General features: G+C 40.8%; 2 protein-coding genes across 2 annotated transcripts in view; one reads left to right on the forward strand and one right to left on the reverse strand.

Moving 5' to 3' along the window:
- Positions 1-26,986, reverse strand: part of LOC131953511 (netrin-1) — an 89,978-nt gene extending 62,992 nt beyond the window's left edge. The window contains exons 1-2 of the mRNA XM_059316710.1: positions 26,839-26,986; positions 586-1,135 (exon numbers count right to left, since the gene is read on the reverse strand). Of these exons, the coding sequence (XP_059172693.1) occupies positions 586-848 (263 nt within the window). The 5' untranslated portion in view covers positions 849-1,135; positions 26,839-26,986. The remainder of the gene's footprint in view (positions 1-585; positions 1,136-26,838) is intronic.
- LOC131953505 (splicing factor 3A subunit 2-like) lies at positions 996-5,820 on the forward strand. Its single transcript, XM_059316695.1, has 2 exons — positions 996-1,063; positions 4,902-5,820. Exons 1-2 carry the CDS (start codon positions 996-998, stop codon positions 5,818-5,820), a joined length of 987 nt encoding a protein of 328 aa, XP_059172678.1.
- Positions 26,987-27,358: the final 372 nt, after the last annotated feature.

The following is a 27,358-nucleotide window of genomic DNA, read 5'->3' on the forward strand; positions in this document are numbered from 1 at the left end:
AAAATATTTTGTTAATATTTTATTACATTTTGAATTTTTGTGTAAACAATTTTACGAAACCATAAGTAAAGTACTTTAAATTAGGTATAAACCTTCCTTGCGTTAATGGCTATCGTCGGAACTAAAATCATAGGATTCTAATGAGGGATAAATTTTTTAGAAATTTTCTAAGTTCGATTTTTTTGGTTTGACTTTGAAAAATTCTTAAAATTTTAAAATTTGCCACAATGGATATCTTCTAGTGCCAGCGATAGGCCATCCTGTTATGCATCTCCCAGCGTATTTTCAGCAGGATGGGCCTAAATGTTGGAAAACCGCAGCCACAAATTACTTTGTAAAAAAATTTTGGTTAAAATATTTATTAAAAATGTTTGCATCATACATTAACTTTCTTTTATGTGCTGTTTTATAGCTCCTAATTAATTACTATTATGGTAAAAAAATTATGTGTGTATGTGTAATAGTTTTTTTTTTGGCAAATTTTTTCGTCAATTTTCAAATGTCTGGGTGATACTGCCCCCTTAAGAATTGAGTGCCTCTAATACTCTAACTTAATTAAGGTGACGGTATGACTGAAAGCCTGACCTCTGAATTTCCCCGCTCTTGTCTTTAACAGATTTACAGTAATGCTCCGGCTCCACGCCGCAGGTGCTAGAGGCGTCCACCCGTTTACCGAAGGCCGCGTTGACAAAGTCTGGCACACACCGCTTAGGGGTGCCGTTCTCATTGTAGCAGGGGTCGGGGCCCCCCTTGCCGGTGTATGGCTCCTGGTACTTGAGTTTACTTGCCAGGGCCACCGTTTGGTAGTGGAAGAACATGGCAATGATGACGTAGAGCGATGACGTCATGATGTCCGTTGACGTGAATGGAATGCTTGTAAAGATGATGGAAGGATGGGCCGCTACATACGCGCCGCCGACATCATGCTGACGTGTGTCTGATCTAAGATGTCGTTTTAGGCGTGTCAGCCTCGCTTTGGTCGTTACGTCGTTACAATGGCGGCCATGGTCAAGGCTGTAGCACGCAGCGTGGCCAGATCCTGTGTTGACAGAGAAGTTATGACGTCACGAACACTAGTAAACAGCTAGACTCGCTTGATCTAGCACGGAAGTCGTCGAGATTCACGTTATGTTGCCTGTGAATATACAGAGACGATCAATATTTTATATATATATATATATATTTTATATATATTTTATATATATTTTATATATATTTTATATATATATATATATATATATATATATATATATATATATATATATATATATATATATATATATATATATATACTAGCCGTCCCGGCCAGGCCCTGCTCTGGCTTCTGTGAAAAACCTTTCTGTTAAAGACCATTACCTGTGTGTTTAGTAATCATCATAAACCCGGCATTGCCCACCCAAACCACAACCAACCAAAACAACAAAACGCAAACATAACGCTAACACAATTACAAATACAAACGAAAACAAAAACCTAACAACAAACCCAACCATAACCACAAACACCAATACAAACACAAAGAAAAAACAAACAAAAAAGCAAACGAAAACAAAAACCTAACAACAAACCCAACCACAAACACCAACACCAACAAAAAAAAAAAAACAACGACAAAGCAAACGAAAACAAACCAAATCCAAACGCAAAACCAACCAAAAACACAAATACAAACCCAAACAAAAAAACACAAGCAAAAATGAAAAAAGAAAGAACAAAAACGAACCAAATCAAAACGCAACCACTAACGCAAACCCACCTAAACACAAAGAAAACACTAACGCGAACATAAACGCCCGGGGCGGAATCACATGTTTTAGCTTAATGAACGACTATAGTACCCCAACTTATTCATAGTCTTTTGCACTCACTTAAACGAACGCGCCTGTTTCAATTTAATGAACAATTTTAATACTCCAAGGTTATCCGTAAAATACCTACAAGATTTGCACTTGATCAATCCCCGCTAGTTATGTAATTATTTTTTTTCCCAACACCAAAACAAAGTAATAAAAAGTAAATTATTTTCCACTAAATGCAATGGTTTAATAAAGGGAAGTAATTGTGTTTTCCTAATTTATCAAAGGGAAGTAAGTGCTATAGGACTAAATAAAGACATAATTAGAATTTTTGTAAAAGATGATATTTTTTAAAAAGCCGACAATTATTGCTGTAATTTGAAAACTGAAAATTATTTCCCAACACTTTCAATAGTAATTTTTTAACTCAAAAATTTAGACAAATGCGCACGATGATTGTCTAACACTTAAATCCATCCAAGACCAACGACAAACATTTGCCTTACATACAGAACTGATATATATATATATATATATATATATATATATATATATATATATATATATATATATATATATATATATATATATATATATATATATATATATATGTTCGCATTTGTCTTATGTGTTTGTGTTTGTGGGTTTCGTTTGTGTTGTGTTGCGTTTGTGTTTTTTTGCGTTTGCATTTTTTCGTGTTTGCGTTTTCTTAAGTGTTGTGTTTGTGTTTGCGTTTGCTTTTGTGTTTTTCTTTGTGTTTGCGTTTGCTTTTGTGTTTGTGTTGGCGAGTTGCGTTTGTGTCTGTGTTTGTATTTTCGTTTGTGTTTTTTTTTTTTGCGTTTGCACTGTGTTTTTTAGCATTGTTTTTGTGTTTGTGGTTTTTTGTGTTGTGTTTGTGTTGTTTTTTTTTGTGTTTGCGTTATTCTGTTCCCAAGTTGGTATTTTTTTTTTAAATTCACCGTGGCGGAGCATGGGTAAGCAACTAGTGCGTAATTGCTAATAAAGCAGACGAGGGGCACAGATGTAACATTACTTGCAGATTATGTCACAATAAACAAGAAATTATGGACAGGTCAGCAGCTCATACTAGCTTGCAAACTCAAGGTGCCAAGACGCTAACAAAAAATCAGATACAAATTTTAAACAAGATGAAGTGGAAGATAATGTTTGCATCAGTATACCAGATGTTGAAAGAGGTCACGGTGATCCCCGAAGCGTCATTGCAGTTGTCATGAACGTCGAGGGCGGTTTCTACAAATTAGGAACGGAACATGGTGTTCTAAAACAACTGTATGCTAGAAGTGAGTTTTCATTTCTTCACGAAAATCTGCTCTCATTGTCGTCTATTGGCGCTGAGGAAAAATCACTACAACCCATCGCATCTTCACAATTTCAAACTTTGACCGGTCCTCCCTAGCCAGTCTGTGGATTGGCCGCCAAAGGCCAAAATCAAGTAAAGTTTCGGACTTTGACCGGTCAATAGGAGGCGATATTGGCCAATGCGCGCATTGGCCGGCCAATGTGTTCTTTGGCCGACTTTGGGCTTTGACCGCTACATATTTATAATGTATTTGATTTTTTAAAGATGGGCTGGACTACTATGTTCAATGGGAAAATTATTTCTATAGCGACCGAAGAGATTGTTCGAATGTTTTAATCCGCTAGATGCTCCTTATATGGGTATAATAAATTGTATCCAAATGTTTGGCAACTTATTTAATGGCCAACAAAAAAAAACCGTGAACATATTGTGTCAATGTGGCAAGTCGGTCAGGTGAAATCCACCCGTCTCTTAAGTTGACTTCTCTTTATTTATTCACTATCAATGACAACGTACAAGTTTTGCTATTTTGAATAAGTGCTAGAAATAGTCATTTAAAAGGTATAACACCACAGAGAAATCTATATTGCCTAATTAGTAAGATTGATAGAAGATTGGAGAAGATTGTAAAAATTATATGTTGCCAGGGGCGGAACTACAGTGACGCCAGACCCCGCAATGCGATCAGGCCAAAAATTAGTATCCTTTGTTCGTATTCTGTGTTTGCATGTATATATATATATATATATATATATATATATATATATATATATATATATATATATATATATATATATATATATATATATATATATATTCTGGGGGCCCAGAAATTGGTTTTGCGAGGTGGCCCTTTTTTTCTAGTTCCGCCACTGTATGTTGCTATTAATTACAGTGTAAAACGATGAACACAATGTCCAACACATTGCATAGCACCAGATTCATTCATTGTCTAAACAATGTCAGATTTCATTTGTAGTGGGCTTATCAAAATAGCCAAAGGAACCTGTGCATCAATAAGATAAGAATTTGTGCATCAATAGGATAAGAATTTGTGCATCAATAAGATAAGAATTTGTGCATCAATAAGATAAGAATTTGTGCATCAATAAGATAAGAATTTGTGCACCAATAAGATAAGAATGTGTGCATCAATAAGATAAGAATTTGTGCATCAATAAGATAAGAATTTGTGCATCAATAAGATAAGAATTTGTGCACCAATAAGATAAGAATGTGTGCATCAATAAGATAAGAATTTGTGCATCAATAAGATAAGAATTTGTGCATCAATAAGATAAGAATTTGTGCATCAATAAGATAAGAATTTGTGCACCAATAAGATAAGAATGTGTGCATCAATAAGATAAGAATTTGTGTATTAATAAGATAAGAATTTGTGCACCAATAAGATAAGAACTTGTGCATCAATAAGATAAGAATTTGTAGACCAATAAGATAAAAATTTGTGCATCAATAAGATAAGAATTTGTGTATTAATAAGATAAGAATTTGTGCACCAATAAGATAAGAATTTGTGCATCAATAAGATAAGAATTTGTGCATCAATAAGATAAGATTTTTTTTGTGTGCATCAATAAGATTCTTGGCTGCCACTTCCAAGAATTAAATGATATGTTGATTTACAGCTTTGGTGTCACCCCACCCCGCCGCGCCCCCGTCCCCCGAAACGGAGATTTATATAGAAAATATATACTTTCACCAGTGTCCGCCCCCCCCCCCCCAACCCGGAGAAAAAAGTCTGGAAGAAACACTGCATCCAGGAAGAAAAACTGCATCCACCCTTACACCACGTACACCCACCCTTACACCACGTACACCACGTACACCCACCCTTACACCACGTACATCCACCCTTACACCACGTACACCCACCCTTACACCACGTACATCCACCCTTACACCACGTACATCCACCCTTACACCACGTACACCCACCCTTACACCACGTACATCCACCCTTACACCACGTACATCCACCCTTACACCACGTACATCCACCCTTACACCACGTACATCCACCCTTACACCACGTACACCCACCCTTACACCACGTACATCCACCCTTACACCACGTACACCCACCCTTACACCACGTACATCCACCCTTACACCACGTACATCCACCCTTACACCACGTACATCCACCCTTACACCACGTACATCCACCCTTACACCACGTACACCCACCCTTACACCACGTACACCCACCCTTACACCACGTACATCCACCCTTACACCACGTACACCCACCCTTACACCACGTACACCCACCCTTACACCACGTACATCCACCCTTACACCACGTACATCCACCCTTACACCACGTACATCCACCCTTACACCACGTACATCCACCCTTACACCACGTACATCCACCCTTACACCACGTACATCCACCCTTACACCACGTACATCCACCCTTACACCACGTACACCCACCCTTACACCACGTACATCCACCCTTACACCACGTACATCCACCCTTACACCACGTACACCCACCCTTACACCACGTACATCCACCCTTACACCACGTACATCCACCCTTACACCACGTACACCCACCCTTACACCACGTACACCCACCCTTACACCACGTACATCCACCCTTACACCACGTACAAGTTGACACATTTATGTGACACGGAATTAGCAAACATGGGTGACATGACGTCATGATAAACGACATGACGTCATGTTGAAGGAAGTGACACATTCACTAAATGACTCGAAGGTTAAAAACGGGGGACGTTACTCTCATGGTGGAACAAGGGGAGGTGACACAGGTAGAGGTGGGGAACAAGGGGAGGTGACACAGGGGGGAACAACGGGAGGTGACACAGGGGGGAACAAGGGGAGGCGACACAGGGAGGGGTGGGAAACAAGGGGAGGTGACACAGGGGGGAACAAGGGGAGGTGACACAGGGAGGGGTGGGAAACAAGGGGAGGTGACACAGGGGGGAACAAGGGGAGGTGACACAGGGGGGAACAAGGGGAGGTGACACAGGGGGGAACAAAGGGAGGTGACACAGGGGGAAACAAGGGGAGGTGACACAGGGGGGAACAAGGGGAGGTGACACAGGGGGGAACAAGGGGAGGTGACACAGGGGGGAACAAGGGGAGGTGACACAGGGGGGAACAAGGGGAGGTGACTAGACATTTCTGGCTGTATCAGCTATTCTAGCCGAGAAGTTAAAAAGATCAGCAGTAAAAAAAAAAAATTTAAATTACTGGTCGGAGCGTCGGGGCGAATGTGAGACGCAGTAGCACCCCCACCCCCACCTCCACCCCCCACCCCGCCCGTACAGCACAGCATTTATTCACCTGATACCCGACATGTTGTGTGCTCTAGCCATTTGTGGCGGGGTTAGGGGGGGGGGAACCTGTGGCATGCGACTCGTTGGTTTAGGTCAAAAAGGACCAATCTAGTCCCCACACAAACAATCGACATACTACACGGTTCCATGACAAATGATCTCAGGACAAATGATCTCAGACAAAAAATCTCAGACAAAATATCTCACGGACAAATTATCTCAGGACAAATGATCTCAGGACAAATGATCTCAAGGACAAATGATCTCACGGACAAAAGATACCAGGACAAAATATATCAGGACAAATGATTTCATGGACAAATGATTCCAGACAAAATATCTCAGACAAAATATCTCACAGCAAAATTTTAAAAGTATGTACGATGATTTTAGTTGAGTTGAACATTTTTTTATTGACCGTCAATATAGATTTGTTTACTTTTTAACGCATAATAATTGTGAATAAAATGAATTTGTTAAACTTAACAAAGTTTCAAAAGGTTTATCAAACTTTATCTTTGTAATAGCATTTTATTTGAAAAAGTAAAAATTAAAACAAACGTAATCCTTTAGCCTAAAAAGTATAATAATTGATAATGTAGAAAACAAATAAAATAACATTAATGTTAAAACACGCTAAATATTTTTTTTAAATGTGAATGGGTCTTCAGGTTCGTAACATAAACCTATTGTTTTTATAGCATCAGCAACACAAACATGTACGTTTCTTTGCTGGCAGGTAGGCTACATCGTTATTATCACACCTCTCCAATACTATGTGATCATGTATTTGTGAAATCTTGCTTGACATGTCCTAATTTCACATTTCCAAACCTCTTTGCCTGCTGCTCCACTTATGGCTTTAATAAACAAAAATTCACCAGAAACTTAAGTCCTAAAACCTTTTTGCTATGTAACTAATGACGCCATAGCTGAGTAAGCACAGCTTATACTGCTTTGTTTGCATGCACACTACGACAAACTTAGCTCCGCAATGACCGCATTTGTCGCCTGATCACTAAGGTGTGACCAATGCATAACAATGGACTTTAGAGGCTAGCTGTATTGTCCATGGAGGGCGGTTGGCTTTCCCTTAAGGCGTCTTTGCTATCAAAGCGAGCGGCCACCTTGATACGAAGGTGTGTCTTTATTGTTATTTCATCCCCTTTGATATAGTTTTGTCCACCTGACGTGGTAGGATTGTCTCATATTTGTCAAGCGCACTACGCTGCCTATCGAATTAAAAATCTTTGATCTTCGCATACTATATTAATAATCTTAATTTTAAAATGTTTAGTGCAATATGACAAATGTATACGGCAAACATTTCTCACAATTATTACATAGGCCTATAAAAAATTAAACAAAGTAAACAAAACCATGTTGACAGTTAACAAAATAATGTTCAGATCAACTAAATTCATCCAATACACTATTAAAATTTTGCTGTGAGATATTTTGTCTGAGATATTTTGTCTGAGATCAATTGTCCATGGTATCATTTGTCCTGATATATTTTGTCCTGGTATCTTTTGTCCTTGAGATCATTTGTCCTTGAGATCATTTGTCTTGAGATCATTTGTCCTGAGATCATTTGTCCGTGAGATATTTTGTCTGAGATATTTTGTCTGAGATCATTTGTCCTGAGATCATTTGTCCTGTCACCTACTACACAATAGAAATGTGCTCAAGTTGTCATGTATGTATGTATGTATGTATGTATGTATGTACGTATGTACGTATGTACGTATGTACGTATGTACGTATGTACGTATGTACGTATGTACGTATGTACGTATGTATGTATGTACGTATGTATGTATGTATGTATGTATGTATGTATGTATGTATGTATGTATGTATGTATGTATGTATGTATGTATGTATGTATATATATATATATATATATATATATATATATATATATATATATATATATATATATATGTGTGTGTGTGTGTGTGAAAAGAAACGAAAAGCAATAAGTAAACAAATGCCAGTGAAAATACGCTGCTGTTATTCCAAGATTGGACAACAAATAAGTCAACTGATGGGGATTCAGCACAAAAATGTATACACGTTAGCCTTTATAAAATTATATTAGATCTCTAGGTGGCTCTCTCAGTATCTAAGCCACTGAAGCTTGGATATCCGCATAAACATGTGAAAAATTATCAAATCTAAATTCATCAGGATTTGAAGACATTCAAATATTTGGCAGATGCAATTAAAAGAGACGAAAAATGACTTTTAGAAAAACTCTTCTACAGAATATAAAAGAAAATAAAGAATATCTCAACCACCCTAAGTGGAACAATCATGAATATTTACATATTTAAAAAATAGATTCTGGCGCCATTTCGCGTTGACTAACAAAAGCTTAATTAGTCTAGCGACGCTTTTGTCTAACATGTTTAGGTAAGGGTGTGTTTAAAATTGTTTTTAATGAAAATTTTAATATTAGACTTAAATGGCAAAACGTACAGAAGAATAATACTCAATTACATCTTCTATTACTTGAGGAGTTTAAATCCAAGATAAATGTTTACAACTTCAGTACTTTTAAAATCGTGCTTAATTATAACTTATCTTTTAAAAATCGTAACTATACGAAAATTTGATTCAGATAACAAAATTTGAAAACATCTCTCCATACCATTTTTACTTTCTCGTATATACGAAGTATAGAGAAAGTCTTGTAATCGTGCAAAAAAAAAATCGAGATTTATACAAATCTCGACGTTCTACACCTCATTGATACGGAAAAACATAATTTTGCAATCTTGTCCGTATGTCTGTGTGTCTGTGTGTCTGTGTGTGTGCCTGTCTGTGTGTAAACACAGTACCGTTGCAGCTAGGTTGATGAAATTTCATATATAAGTATTTCATCAAAATCTTAGATCCGTATCAACTTTTGAGCGATTTCCAATAACCGGAAGTGGTACTTTTTCTACTTTGAATTTTTCAAAAGCCTATAATTTGAGTACTATTTTGAGTCATTTCCGTTGAGCGGAAGTGCTAATTTACGCTATTTCCGTGTTCTCAAAAAACGCATGCAAATTTATAAAGTAATAATAATATTGCGCACTATTATGCACATTTTGTTTTGGCGTTTGCTTGGTGCGCAATTCTTTTTTCTATGAGATTCTATTCTATTTTTAAAAGTTTAAGTAATTAAAAATCGTGTCTATATTCCAAGTTATATAAGAATATTCGAGAAAGTTTAGGGGAGATCACTCCCGGTTTATTTGAATAGGCCTACTGTTGTAAACATGTTAGAGTTATAGTGCTGCTTGTATAGATCCAATGGAAGACACAATATGATTATAAAAATATATATATCACTTAATATTATTTTAGTATATGTGATCAGCCTACTAGACCTCTATACATTTGCAGATCTTACTTACTGGTCGTATTTTATAGACTAAGCAAGATCAATCAGAAACATATTATTTTAGGGAGAGCTCACGTTAAATAAACATTGTTTGACATGAAGCGATGACAGCTAAAGTTTAAACTGTAGAGAGTGGGCGTTGATGTCCGACTAAGGGACAGACGTATATTTCATTAAAAAAACCTCATTCTTTAATAATTGTAAATTTAGAAGAAAAAAACTTATAAGAAAATAAGCCCCCGAATTTGGGTGTCTCCTGTTCAACACCATAATGCACCACTACTAATGAGCTATGTCTTACATTTCTGTACTCTTGAGATAAACCTTGCCATATCCTTTGTAGTTGTAGCTCCCACCTGCCGTCTAGTTTCGGTTTAAATTCTCATTTATTCGGCAAATAAAACAACAACCTACCTTTCACTTCAAAAAACTAATATTCAAACCAGGTTACTTCCTGCCTTTTAAAAACGTTTGGATTAAAGCGCCATTTGTAAGCTATTAGACGGATCATGTAAAACATTTTTGGTCTGTTTTGTTAAGATTCAATTTTTTTATTTCTTGAAATTAGTTGATCAACCGAAAAATGTGTAATATGCTAGGGTGCATCGCTTTATGTAAACATTTTGCGAGCAGAAAGCGACGACAGCTTATGATGGGAGGGGCGTTTTGAAGTTTTTTGTCACGGGGAACAACTCATTTTTGTGGCCTTTGTTTGGTAAATAAAATGGCTTGTCATTTTAACACAATTTAAAGATTGGTCAGGAATGTTTCCGCTGATTGCTAGGGTTAGCCTATAAATCTGATTGCCTGAATGATTGCGAGTGAGAACTAATTCACAGTGTAAATACTATACAGTATTATTTTCTATATTTTTGTTACCACCGTGTGACGCGATCTGACGAAATAACTTTTAATTGCTGGCTGTTTTTAAAAAATGAGTCAATCATCTATCACAATTCGGCTGGTGTTTGTGTCTTTTAACGGTAAAAACCACTCATTTTATTGTCATAAGCGATCACTGTTCCGGATTATGTTATTTTTAGGAAGCGTCGGCTTTATCTGAACAATGTCTGGGTAGGGGGTGATGACAGCTGGTATTTATACCTACGTGTGTGCAAGTCGTAGAAATTTTTTTTTTAAATTGAAGCTTGTGATACAAATATTAGAACTAGTTTTTATAGTAAAAACCAACAATTAGGCGGTAAATTTGGGGGCCCTAAAAATCGAGGGCCCTTGTCTGCAGCCCTTTCAGCACACCCCCCCCCTTAATCCGCCACTGGGTAGAGGCCCCCTCCCTTCCCTCCCCCTCCCCTCCGCCTAAGAACAACATTTAGTATATGGATGTACTATAACTAGATCAAGGTTACCAGATAAAGTATTATGATAAGATCTGCTTTAAGCGTCTATACACAAAATAGAGAATCGAAGGACGGAAACGATACACAATAATAATGACGTCATTGATAATAGAGCCACAGCTCCAACAAACTTTCATTAGATGGCCAAGTGTAGCAAGGCCACATCAGATGGCCAGGTGTAGTAAGGCCACATTAGATGGCCATGTGTAGCAAGGCCACATCAGATGGCCAGGTGTAGTAAGGCCACATTAGATGGCCATGTATAGCAAGGCCACATTAGATGGCCACATTAGATGGCCATGTGTAGCAAGGCCACATTAGATGTCCAGGTGTAGCAAGGCCACATTAGATGGCCAGGTGTAGCAAGGCCACATTAGATGGCCAGGTGTAGCAAGGCCACATTAGATGGCCAGGTGTAGCAAGGCCACATTAGATGGCCAGGTGTAGCAAGGCTACATTAGATGGCCAGGTGTAGCAAGGCCACATCAGATGGCCAGGTGTAGCAAGGCCACATTAGATGGCCACATTAGATGGCCACATTAGATAGTCACGTGTAGTAAGGCCACATTAGATGGCCACGTGTAGCAAGGCCACATTAGATGGCCACGTGTAGCAAGGCCACATTAGATGGCCACATGAGATGGCCAAATTAGATAGTCACGTGTAGTAAGGCCACATTAGATGGCCAAATTAGATAGTCACGTGTAGTAAGGCCACATTTGATGGCCAGGTGTAGCAAGGCCACATTAGATAGCCAGGTGTAGCAAGGCCACATTAGATGGCCAGGTGTAGCAAGGCCACATTAGATGGCCACGTGTAGCAAGGCCACATCAGATGGCCACATTAGATGGCTACATTAGATAGTCACGTATAGTAAGGCCACATTAGATGGCCACATTAGATGGCCACATTAGATAGTCACGTGTAGTAAGGCCACATTAGATGGCCACGAGTACCAAGGCCAAATTGTTTAATGGCCACTATTGTTTTATCCGTGTACTATAACAGTGGCCACGTAAGCTGCAAGTATCAAAACGGCCGGACCCTTGACCTTCACCCCCTGACCTCCACCCCCGACCTTCTGTTTTTACTTGCAGGACCTAGTGTCAGTGGAATCTTAGAAATTTTACACAGCATGGGTAACGTCCCACCCCCACCCCACCCCTGCCAGTTTTACACAGCATGGGTAACGTCCCACCCCCACCCCCACCCCACCCCTGCCAGTTTTACACAGCATGGGTAACGTCCCACCCCCACCCCACCCCTGCCAGTTTTACACAGCATGGGTAACGTCCCACCCCCACCCCCACCCTGCCAGTTTTACACAGCATGGGTAACGTCCCACCCCCACCCCACCCCACCCCTGCCAGTTTTACACAGCATGGGTAACGTCCCACCCCCACCCCCACCCTGCCAGTTTTACACAGCATGGGTAACGTCCCACCCCCACCCCACCCCCACCCCACCCCTGCCAGTTAGCGGTAATTGGCTGCTCCATCAGGAGTCCATCACACGGAGGCTGGGAGGTCAGGGGTCACGGATTCTTCTGTGATAAGTGGTGTGGGGGTGGGGGGAGTGGATGGGGGAGTGGGAATGGTGTGGGGGAGTGGGAGTGGTGTGGGGGAGTGGTGTGGCGGAGTGGTGGGGGTGGGGGAGTGGGAGTGGATGGGGGAGTGGGGTTGGGGAGTGGTGTGGGGGTGTGGTGTGGGGGTGGGAGTGGGAGTGGTGTGTGGGTGTGGGAGTGGGGTTGGGGGGAGTGGGGTTGGGGGGGAGTGGTGTGTGGGTGGGGGAGTGGGGTTGGGGGGGAGTGGTGTGTGGGTGGGGGAGTGGGGTTGGGGGGAGTGGTGTGGGGGTAGGACATGCTTGTAAGACATGAGGCCGTGCTTGTTGGACATTAGGCAATGATGGTAGGCAATGACGGTAGGCAATGACGGTAGGCGATGACGGTAGGCAATGAAGGTAGGCAATGAAGGTAGGCAATGACGGTAGGCAATGACGGTAGGCAATGATGGTAGGCAATGATGGTAGGCAATGACGGTAGGCAATGACGGTAGGCAATGATGGTAGGCAATGATGGTAGGCAATGAGAGACACAGAGCTAGTCCACCTAGCCAACACCAGAAGGTGATCAGACATAGATGACGTGACACCACAGAGTGACACCACAGTGTGACACCACAGTGTGACACCACAGTGTGACGGCACAGTGTGACACCACAGAGTGACACCACATAGCTGAATGAAAGAGGAGACTGGAGTGATAGATAAGTGATGTATGAGATGAATGTGATAGATAAGTGATGTATGAGATAATGTGATAGATAAGTGATGTTTGAGATAATGTGATAGATAAGTGATGTATGAGATGAATGTGATAGATAAGTGATGTATGATATAATGTGATAGATAAGTGATGTATGAGATGAATGTGATAGATAAGTGATGTATGAGATGAATGTGATAGATAAGTGATGTATGAGATGAATGTGATCGTTGTGATAGATTATGTCATATTCAAGATTGTTTGTTGTACTATATCATAGATTGAGGATATATCAGTCTAAGGACCTACACCCAAAGACCTACATTCAAGGACCTACATTGGCAGCACACACAAAAAACCTTCGTCATTGTCAAACAAAAACGTACATCGACCAAGAAATTTTGTTGACCAAGGACCTACATGCTTCTTAGCTATCAGACAAAGACCTACGTGGCTGTCAGACAAAGACCTACATAGCTGTCAGACAAAGACCTATATGGCTGTCAGAAAAAGACCTACATAGCTGTCAGACAAAGACCTATATGGCTGTCAAAGATTCTTTGTCTGACTTTATCGATGACTAATGATGACGTCACTGGAACATTATCATTTGTCACGCCTGTGGGTTCGATACCGATTCTAGTACAATAATCGATAACCTAATGACTCCCGAGGATTGTCATTAAGATCAACTAAGCTCTAAACACGTTGTTTAATCCAAACACGTCGCTTTAATCCCGCAACATCACCATAACAGATATAATAGACATACAATGGATACATGGTGGAGACATGGTGGAGACATGGTGGACACTTAATGGATACATTGTGGACACACACATAACTTGGAAATCAAACAACAGATCAAAGAAACCTCAAAGTTGTCATACGACCCATACGACCCATACGACCCATACGACCCACACGACCCATGCGACCCGTTATTATTTGGGACAGAAGACAAGTCGTCTACCAGACAACAGACAGACAGAGATATAGACAGACGTACAGACAGACAGAGATATAGAAAGACGTACAGACAGACAGTTATATAGACAGACGTACAGACAGACAGAGATATAGACAGACGTACAGACAGAGATATAGACAGACGTACAGACAGACAGAGATATAGACAGACGTACAGACAGACAGAGATATAGACAGACGTACAGACATGGAGATAAAGACAGACGTACAGACAGACAGAGATATAGACAGACGTACAGACAGACAGAGATATAGACAGACGTACAGACAGAGATATAGACAGACGTACAGACAGACAGAGATATAGACAGACGTACAGACAGACAGAGATATAGACAGACGTACAGACAGACAGAGATATAGACAGACGTACAGACAGACAGAGATATAGACAGACGTACAGACAGACAGAGATATAGACAGACGTACAGACAGACAGAGATATAGACAGACGTACAGACAGACAGAGATATAGACAGACGTACAGACAGACAGAGATATAGACAGACGTACAGACATGGAGATAAAGACAGACGTACAGACAGACAGAGATATAGACAGACGTACAGACAGACAGAGATATAGACAGACGTACAGACAGACAGAGATATAGACAGACGTACAGACAGATATAGACAGACGTACAGACAGACAGAGATATAGACAGACGTACAGACAGACAGAGATATAGACAGACGTACAGACAGACAGAGATATAGACAGACGTACAGACAGACAGAGATATAGACAGACGTACAGACAGACAGAGATATAGACAGACGTACAGACAGACAGAGATATAGACAGACGTACAGACAGACAGAGATATAGACAGACGTACAGACAGACAGAGATATAGACAGACGTACAGACATGGAGATATAGACCGACGTACAGACAGACAGAGATATAGACAGACGTACAGACAGACAGATATATAGACAGACGTACAGACAGACAGAGATATAGACAGACGTACAGACAGACAGAGATATAGACAGACGTACAGACAGACAGAGATATAGACAGACGTACAGACAGACAGAGATATAGACAGTCGTACAGACAGACAGAGATAAAGACAGACGTACAGACAGACAGAGATATAGACAGACGTACAGACAGACAGAGATATAGACAGACGTACAGACAGACAGAGATATAGACAGACGTAAAGACAGACAGAGATATAGACAGACGTACAGACAGACAGAGATATAGACAGACGTACAGACAGACAGAGATATAGACAGACGTACAGACAGACAGAGATATAGACAGACGTACAGACAGACAGAGATATAGACAGACGTACAGACAAACAGAGATACAGACAGACGTACAGACAGACAGAGATATAGACAGACGTACAGACAGACAGAGATATAGACAGACGTACAGACAGATAAGATATAGACAGACGTACAGACAGACAGATATAGACAGACGTACAGACAGACAGAGATATAGACAGACGTACAGACAGACAGAGATATAGACAGACGTACAGACATGGAGATAAAGACAGACGTACAGACAGACAGAGATATAGACAGACGTACAGACAGACAGAGATATAGACAGACGTAAAGACAGACAGAGATATAGACAGACGTACAGACAGACAGAGATATAGACAGACGTAAAGACAGACAGAGATATAGACAGTCGTACAGACAGACAGAGATAAAGACAGACGTACAGACAGACAGAGATATAGACAGACGTACAGACAGACAGAGATATAGACAGACGTACAGACAGACAGAGATATAGACAGACGTAAAGACAGACAGAGATATAGACAGACGTACAGACAGACAGAGATATAGACAGACGTACAGACAGACAGAGATATAGACAGACGTACAGACAGACAGAGATATAGACAGACGTACAGACAGACAGAGATATAGACAGACGTACAGACAGACAGAGATATAGACAGACGTACAGACAAACAGAGATATAGACAGACGTACAGACAGACAGAGATATAGACAGACGTACAGACAGACAGAGATATAGACAGACGTACAGACAGATAAGATATAGACAGACGTACAGACAGACAGATATAGAGAGACGTACAGACAGACAGAGATATAGACAGACGTACAGACAGACAGAGATATAGACAGACGTACAGACATGGAGATAAAGACAGACGTACAGACAGACAGAGATATAGACAGACGTAAAGACAGACAGAGATATAGACAGACGTAAAGACAGACAGAGATATAGACAGACGTACAGACAGACAGAGATATAGACAGACGTACAGACAGAGATATAGACAGACGTACAGACAGAGATATAGACAGACGTACAGACAGACAGAGATATAGACAGACGTACAGACAGACAGAGATATGGAAAGACGTACAGACAGACGGAGATATAGACAGACGTACAGACAGACAGAGATATAGACAGACGTACAGACAGAGATATAGACAGACGTACAGACAGACAGAGATATAGACAGACGTACAGACAGACAGAGATATAGACAGACGTACAGACAGAGATATAGACAGACGTACAGACAGAGATATAGACAGACGTACAGACAGAGATATAGACAGACGTACAGACAGACAGAGATATAGACAGACGTAAAGACAGACAGAGATATAGACAGACGTACAGACATGGAGATATAGACCGACGTACAGACAGACAGAGATATAGACAGACGTACAGACATGGAGATATAGACAGACGTACAGACAGACAGAGATATAGACAGACGTACAGACAGACAGAGATATAGACAGACGTACAGACAGACAGAGATATAGACAGACGTACAGACAGACAGAGATATAGACAGACGTACAGACAGACAGAGATATAGACAGTCGTACAGACAGACAGAGATAAAGACAGACGTACAGACAGACAGAGATATAGACAGACGTACAGACAGACAGAGATATAGACAGACGTACAGACAGACAGAGATATAGACAGACGTAAAGACAGACAGAGATATAGACAGACGTACAGACAGACAGAGATATAGACAGACGTACAGACAGACAGAGATATAGACAGACGTACAGACAGACAGAGATATAGACAGACGTACAGACAGACAGAGATATAGACAGACGTACAGACAAACAGAGATATAGACAGACGTACAGACAGACAGATATAGACAGACGTACAGACAGACAGAGATATAGACAGACGTACAGACAGACAGAGATATAGACAGACGTACAGACAAACAGAGATATAGACAGACGTACAGACAGACAGATATAGACAGACGTACAGACAGACAGAGATATAGACAGACGTACAGACAGACAGAGATATAGACAGACGTACAGACATGGAGATAAAGACAGACGTACAGACAGACAGAGATATAGACAGACGTACAGACAGACAGAGATATAGACAGACGTAAAGACAGACAGAGATATAGACAGACGTACAGACAGACAGAGATATAGACAGACGTACAGACAGAGATATAGACAGACGTACAGACAGAGATATAGACAGACGTACAGACAGAGATATAGACAGACGTACAGACAGACAGAGATATAGACAGACGTACAGACAGACAGAGATATGGAAAGACGTACAGACAGACGGAGATATAGACAGACGTAAAGACAGACAGAGATATAGACAGACGTACAGACAGACAGAGATATAGACAGACGTACAGACAGAGATATAGACAGACGTACAGACAGAGATATAGACAGACGTACAGACAGAGATATAGACAGACGTACAGACAGACAGAGATATGGAAAGACGTACAGACAGACGGAGATATAGACAGACGTACAGACAGACAGAGATATAGACAGACGTACAGACAGACAGAGATATAGACAGACGTACAGACAGAGATATAGACAGACGTACAGACAGACAGAGATATAGACAGACGTACAGACAGACAGAGATATAGACAGACGTACAGACAGACAGAGATATAGACAGACGAACAGACAGACAGAGATATAGACAGACGTACAGACAGACAGAGATATAGACAGACGTAAAGACAGACAGAGATATAGACAGACGTACAGACAGACAGAGATATAGACAGACGTACAGACAGACAGAGATATAGACAGACGTACATACAGACAGAGATATAGACAGACGTACAGACAGACAGAGATATAGACAGACGTACAGACAGACAGAGATATAGACAGACGTACAGACAGACAGAGATATAGACAGACGTACAGACAGACAGAGATATAGACAGACGTACAGACATGGAGATAAAGACAGACGTACAGACAGACAGAGATATAGACAGACGTACAGACAGACAGAGATATAGACAGACGTAAAGACAGACAGAGATATAGACAGACGTACAGACAGACAGAGATATAGACAGACGTACACACAGACAGAGATATAGACAGACGTACAGACAGACAGAGATATAGACAGACGTACAGACAGACAGAGATATAGACAGACGTACAGACAGACAGAGATATAGACAGACGTACAGACAGACAGAGATATAGACAGACGTACAGACAGACAGAGATATAGACAGACGTACAGACAGACAGAGATATAGACAGACGTACAGACATGGAGATAAAGACAGACGTACAGACAGACAGAGATATAGACAGACGTACAGACAGACAGAGATATAGACAGACGTAAAGACAGACAGAGATATAGACAGACGTACAGACAGACAGAGATATAGACAGACGTACAGACAGACAGAGATATAGACAGACGTACAGACAGACAGAGATATAGACAGACGTACAGACAGACAGAGATATAGACAGACGTACAGACAGACAGAGATATAGACAGACGTACAGACATGGAGATAAAGACAGACGTACAGACAGACAGAGATATAGACAGACGTACAGACAGACAGAGATATAGACAGACGTACAGACAGACAGAGATATAGACAGACGTACAGACAGAGATATAGACAGACGTACAGACAGACAGAGATATAGACAGACGTACAGACAGACAGAGATATAGACAGACGTACAGACAGACAGAGATATAGACAGACGTACAGACAGACAGAGATATAGACAGACGTACAGACAGACAGAGATATAGACAGACGTACAGACAGACAGAGATATAGACAGACGTACAGACAGACAGAGATATAGACAGACGTACAGACAGACAGAGATATAGACAGACGTACAGACATGGAGATATAGACCGACGTACAGACAGACAGAGATATAGACAGACGTACAGACAGACAGATATATAGACAGACGTACAGACAGACAGAGATATAGACAGACGTACAGACAGACAGAGATATAGACAGACGTACAGACAGACAGAGATATAGACAGACGTACAGACAGACAGAGATATAGACAGACGTACAGACAGACAGAGATATAGACAGACGTACAGACAGACAGAGATATAGACAGACGTACAGACAGACAGAGATATAGACAGACGTACAGACAGAGAGAGATATAGACAGACGTAAAGACAGACAGAGATATAGACAGTCGTACAGACAGACAGAGATAAAGACAGACGTACAGACAGACAGAGATATAGACAGACGTACAGACAGACAGAGATATAGACAGACGTACAGACAGACAGAGATATAGACAGACGTAAAGACAGACAGAGATATAGACAGACGTACAGACAGACAGAGATATAGACAGACGTACAGACAGACAGAGATATAGACAGACGTACAGACAGACGGAGATATAGACAGACGTACAGACAGACAGAGATATAGACAGACGTACAGACAAACAGAGATACAGACAGACGTACAGACAGACAGAGATATAGACAGACGTACAGACAGACAGAGATATAGACAGACGTACAGACAGATAAGATATAGACAGACGTACAGACAGACAGATATAGACAGACGTACAGACAGACAGAGATATAGACAGACGTACAGACAGACAGAGATATAGACAGACGTACAGACATGGAGATAAAGACAGACGTACAGACAGACAGAGATATAGACAGACGTACAGACAGACAGAGATATAGACAGACGTAAAGACAGACAGAGATATAGACAGACGTACAGACAGACAGAGATATAGACAGACGTAAAGACAGACAGAGATATAGACAGTCGTACAGACAGACAGAGATAAAGACAGACGTACAGACAGACAGAGATATAGACAGACGTACAGACAGACAGAGATATAGACAGACGTACAGACAGACAGAGATATAGACAGACGTACAGACAGACAGAGATATAGACAGACGTACAGACAGACAGAGATATAGACAGACGTACAGACAGACAGAGATATAGACAGACGTACAGACAGACAGAGATATAGACAGACGTACAGACAGACAGAGATATAGACAGACGTACAGACGGACAGAGATATAGACAGACGTACAGACAAACAGAGATATAGACAGACGTACAGACAGACAGAGATATAGACAGACGTACAGACAGACAGAGATATAGACAGACGTACAGACAGATAAGATATAGACAGACGTACAGACAGACAGATATAGAGAGACGTACAGACAGACAGAGATATAGACAGACGTACAGACAGACAGAGATATAGACAGACGTACAGACATGGAGATAAAGACAGACGTACAGACAGACAGAGATATAGACAGACGTACAGACAGACAGAGATATAGACAGACGTAAAGACAGACAGAGATATAGACAGACGTACAGACAGACAGAGATATAGACAGACGTACAGACAGAGATATAGACAGACGTACAGACAGAGATATAGACAGACGTACAGACAGACAGAGATATAGACAGACGTACAGACAGACAGAGATATGGAAAGTCGTACAGACAGACGGAGATATAGACAGACGTACAGACAGACAGAGATATAGACAGACGTACAGACAGAGATATAGACAGACGTACAGACAGAGATATAGACAGACGTACAGACAGACAGAGATATAGACAGACGTACAGACAGACAGAGATATAGACAGACGTACAGACAGACAGAGATATAGACAGACGTACAGACAGACAGAGATATAGACAGACGTACAGACAGACAGAGATATAGACAGACGTAAAGACAGACAGAGATATAGACAGACGTACAGACATGGAGATATAGACCGACGTACAGACAGACAGAGATATAGACAGACGTACAGACATGGAGATATAGACAGACGTACAGACAGACAGAGATATAGACAGACGTACAGACAGACAGAGATATAGACAGACGTACAGACAGACAGAGATATAGACAGACGTACAGACAGACAGAGATATAGACAGACGTAAAGACAGACAGAGATATAGACAGTCGTACAGACAGACAGAGATAAAGACAGACGTACAGACAGACAGAGATATAGACAGACGTACAGACAGACAGAGATATAGACAGACGTACAGACAGACAGAGATATAGACAGACGTAAAGACAGACAGAGATATAGACAGACGTACAGACAGACAGAGATATAGACAGACGTACAGACAGACAGAGATATAGACAGACGTACAGACAGACAGAGATATAGACAGACGTACAGACAGACAGAGATATAGACAGACGTACAGACAAACAGAGATATAGACAGACGTACAGACAGACAGATATAGACAGACGTACAGACAGACAGAGATATAGACAGACGTACAGACAGACAGAGATATAGACAGACGTACAGACATGGAGATAAAGACAGACGTACAGACAGACAGAGATATAGACAGACGTACAGACAGACAGAGATATAGACAGACGTAAAGACAGACAGAGATATAGACAGACGTACAGACAGACAGAGATATAGACAGACGTACAGACAGAGATATAGACAGACGTACAGACAGAGATATAGACAGACGTACAGACAGAGATATAGACAGACGTACAGACAGACAGAGATATAGACAGACGTACAGACAGACAGAGATATGGAAAGACGTACAGACAGACGGAGATATAGACAGACGTACAGACAGACAGAGATATAGACAGACGTAAAGACAGACAGAGATATAGACAGACGTACAGACAGACAGAGATATAGACAGACGTACAGACAGAGATATAGACAGACGTACAGACAGAGATATAGACAGACGTACAGACAGAGATATAGACAGACGTACAGACAGACAGAGATATGGAAAGACGTACAGACAGACGGAGATATAGACAGACGTACAGACAGACAGAGATATAGACAGACGTACAGACAGAGATATAGACAGACGTACAGACAGACAGAGATATAGACAGACGTACAGACAGACAGAGATATAGACAGACGTACAGACAGACAGAGATATAGACAGACGTACAGACAGACAGAGATATAGACAGACGTACAGACAGACAGAGATATAGACAGACGTAAAGACAGACAGAGATATAGACAGACGTACAGACAGACAGAGATATAGACAGACGTACAGACAGACAGAGATATAGACAGACGTACATACAGACAGAGATATAGACAGACGTACAGACAGACAGAGATATAGACAGACGTACAGACAGACAGAGATATAGACAGACGTACAGACAGACAGAGATATAGACAGACGTACAGACAGACAGAGATATAGACAGACGTACAGACATGGAGATAAAGACAGACGTACAGACAGACAGAGATATAGACAGACGTACAGACAGACAGAGATATAGACAGACGTAAAGACAGACAGAGATATAGACAGACGTACAGACAGACAGAGATATAGACAGACGTACAGACAGACAGAGATATAGACAGACGTACAGACAGACAGAGATATAGACAGACGTACAGACAGACAGAGATATAGACAGACGTACAGACAGACAGAGATATAGACAGACGTACAGACAGAGATATAGACAGACGTACAGACAGACAGAGATATAGACAGACGTACAGACAGACAGAGATATAGACAGACGTACAGACAGACAGAGATATAGACAGACGTACAGACATAGAGATAAAGACAGACGTACAGACAGACAGAGATATAGACAGACGTACAGACAGACAGAGATATAGACAGACGTACAGACAGACAGAGATATAGTGGACAAACATCCACTATACCATACAACATCCACTACACCATACAGCATCCACTACACCATCCACTACACCCACTACACCATACAACATCCACTACATCATCCAACATCCACTACACCACACACCATCCACTACACCATACAACATCCACTAGACCATCCAACATCCACTACACCATCCACTACACCACACACCATCCACTAGACCATACAACATCCACACCACAATACACCATCTACCACATGCCAACAATCCCTTAAATCGTTCATCCCAGTTGGTTTTATCCTAGAAAAGTTTTTGTCTGTGGAAAAAGAAATCACGTGACCGGCAGACGCTTTTAATCAATCGTCTGCTCAAGTAGCTCTCCCGCCCAGAAATAGAAACAATTTGAGAAACTTGAGTTTGGAGCTGACGTCTGCATCTTATACGTCTGCGTTGCTGGTGACACCATCAGACAAGTGGGGTGACACCATAATACAGGTGGGGTGACACCATCATACAGGTGGGGTGACACCATCAGACAGGTGGGGTAACACCATCATACAGGTGGGGTGACACCATTGAAGGTGTGGTGACACCATCAGACAGGTGGGGTAACACCATCATACAGGTGGGGTGACACCATCATACAGGTGTGGTGACACCACCAGACAGGTGGGGTGACACCATTAGTCATTGTGGTTTCAGTGGGGGAGAGGATATGTGGGGGAGAATAAAGGAGGGGGGAGCATATGTGTATAGGCCGTATATATTTGTGCAAATGTGTTTATATATGTAAATTTGTGTATGTATATGTATGGTTTTTATGAGTATGTATGTGTGTATATGTGTGAGTGTGAGATCGCACTCATTAATGTGAAGACATGACGACATTGATGTGAAGACATGACGACAATGTTATGAAACAACATCTGACAAGTGACGATAACAATGTCTTGTTGTTTGCCACCCAGTTTTTTAACCAGAAGATAACAATTTCTACATCTACTTTAAGATAACAATTTCTACATCTACTTTATCATCTTTCGCCCGATCCCCCCCCCCCTCCCCCATTAGAATAACACTTTTATCAGATCCCATGGTTCTCTACAAGGTTCTATGGCTGGTTGGGCTTCAACATGAGGGGTCATGCATTTATGACGTCCACACGCGGGGGGGGGGGGGGGGTCCGAAAAAACCTGACTTTTGTGGACGCATATGGACTTGTATAAGGAAAAAAAGTGGATTTTTGTGGACGGGGGGGGGTCCAAAATCCAAACAAATTGTGGACGTCATAACTGGATGACCCCTGAGTGCTACTTCATGTTTTGTTGTGGGTGCTACTTCATGTTTTATTGTGGGTGCTACTTCATGTTTTATTGTGGGTGCTACTTCATGTTTTATTGTGGGTGCTACTTCATGTTTTATTGTGGGTGCTACTTCATGTTTTATTGTGGGTGTTGCTTCATGTTTTATTGTGGGTGTTGCTTCATGTTTTATTGTGGGTGTTGCTTCATGTTTTATTGTGGGTGCTACTTCATGTTTTGTTGTGGGTGCTACTTTATGCTTCATGTTTTATTGTGGGTGCTACTTCATGTTTTATTGTGGGTGTTGCTTCATGTTTTATTGTGGGTGTTGCTTCATGTTTTATTGTGGGTGCTGCTTCATGTTCTGACACCGAATCTTAGCTTGTGTTTGAAGCACCCCCCACCCGCTTGCGGAGGTTTCATCCTGTTAGTCCACCCTTGATCAGTTAGAGACTTTGATCAACTGACTCATTAATTTCATAAAATCGGCGGACAGAACAAAACTGACGTCATCAATGATTTTCTAGACCGCACCAAACGATTGTCTTCAGCTTTCTACGTCATTGTAAAAAAAAATTAATTTGTTGACGAGCGGTTAAAAAATACAACTTTTCATTAAAATAGTAAAACAATAGTCTAGTTGACAGGCAAAGTGTAAGATTTGTATTTAGTCTAGTTGACAGGCAAAGTGTAAGATTTGTATTTAGTTTTGTATTTAGTCTAGTTGACAGGCAAAGTGTAAGATTTGTATTTAGTTGACAGGCAAAGTGTAAGATTTGTATTTAGTTTTGTATTTAGTCTAGTTGACAGGCAAAGTGTAAGATTTGTATTTAGTTGACAGGCAAAGTGTAAGATTTGTATTTAGTAGACAGGCAAAGTGTAAGATTTGTATTTAGTTTTGTATTTAGTCTAGTTGACAGGCAAAGTGTAAGATTTGTATTTAGTTTTGTATTTAGTCTAGTTGACAGGCAAAGTGTAAGATTTGTATTTAGTTTTGTATTTAGTCTAGTTGACAGGCAAAGTGTAAGATTTGTATTTAGTTTTGTATTTAGTCTAGTTGACAGGCAAAGTGTAAGATTTGTATTTAGTTTTGTATTTAATCTAGTTGACAGGCAAAGTGTAAGATTTGTATTTAGTTTTGTATTTAGTCTAGTTGACAGGCAAAGTGTAAGATTTGTATTTAGTTGACAGGCAAAGTGTAAGATTTGTATTTAGTTGACAGGCAAAGTGTAAGATTTGTATTTAGTTGACAGGCAAAGTGTATGATTTGTATTTAGTTGACAGGCAAAGTGTAAGATTTGTATTTAGTTGACAGGCAAAGTGTAAGATTTGTATTTAGTAGACAGGCAAAGTGTAAGATTTGTATTTAGTTTTGTATTTAGTCTAGTTGACAGGCAAAGTGTAAGATTTGTATTTAGTTTTGTATTTAGTCTAGTTGACAGGCAAAGTGTAAGATTTGTATTTAGTTTTGTATTTAGTCTAGTTGACAGGCAAAGTGTAAGATTTGTATTTAGTTTTGTATTTAGTCTAGTTGACAGGCAAAGTGTAAGATTTGTATTTAGTTTTGTATTTAATCTAGTTGACAGGCAAAGTGTAAGATTTGTATTTAGTTTTGTATTTAGTCTAGTTGACAGGCAAAGTGTAAGATTTGTATTTAGTTTTGTATTTAGTCTAGTTGACAGGCAAAGTGTAAGATTTGTATTTAGTTTTGTATTTAATCTAGTTGACAGGCAAAGTGTAAGATTTGTATTTAGTTTTGTATTTAGTCTAGTTGACAGGCAAAGTGTAAGATTTGTATTTAGTTTTGTATTTAGTCTAGTTGACAGGCAAAGTGTAAGATTTGTATTTAGTTTTGTATTTAGTCTAGTTGACAGGCAAAGTGTAAGATTTGTATCTAGTTGACAGGCCAAGTGTAAGATTTGTATTTTGGTGTGTGAATCGACAATTGCCTGTCGGCAGGGAGCGAGACCCAGTGTGTACTCACATAGCGAGGCCATAGAATCCAAAAGTTTCCTCATCCAATACTCCGCACACCCAACTCCGGGAAACGAGAAATGATTGAGGAGGAAAAATTCCGTAAGTAGCACAGAGCAAGATAATCCGTAGCTGAATGAGAACCTTCACACCTCCCCGCGCACCTGCTCCACGCAGCAGACAGTTCAGCGAGGCAAACTTTTCAACACTTGCTTGAATCGCGTCATTGGGCGGCGGTACAACGGCAGACGACCACACCGTGCCAAGCCAAGCGTGATGGGGAGGGAGGGGGGGGGGACACCCCGAAGGATACTGTTGCTAGACGGCTCCGTCTCAGCGCTATCTTGCCAAGCTACCCTACGGCACGCTACCCTACGGCACGCTACCCTACACGAGAAACGGATACGGATAGAGCTAGGAGGGGGAGGGAGGGGGTATCAAATATTTGGTGACTAAAGAGGGAAGGGGGGGGGGGAGGGAGAGGGAGAATTAAAATGCCGTATCCAATCATTTCCAGTACATATGGAGGG

Source organism: Physella acuta, unplaced genomic scaffold (genome assembly GCF_028476545.2).
Source record: "Physella acuta isolate Inbredline_101_S28 unplaced genomic scaffold, ASM2847654v3 ptg000927l, whole genome shotgun sequence".
In the NCBI taxonomy this organism is placed as follows: Eukaryota; Metazoa; Mollusca; class Gastropoda; family Physidae; genus Physella; species Physella acuta.

Bases quoted from the DNA above. Each gene is read 5' to 3' on its own strand.
- LOC131953505 (XM_059316695.1), top strand. From the start codon at position 996: ATGGCGGCCATGGTCAAGGCTGTAGCACGCAGCGTGGCCAGATCCTGT. The intron at 1,064-4,901 runs GTCACGAACACT...CACTGCATCCAG, and splicing joins GTTGACAGAGAAGTTATGAC to GAAGAAAAACTGCATCCACC.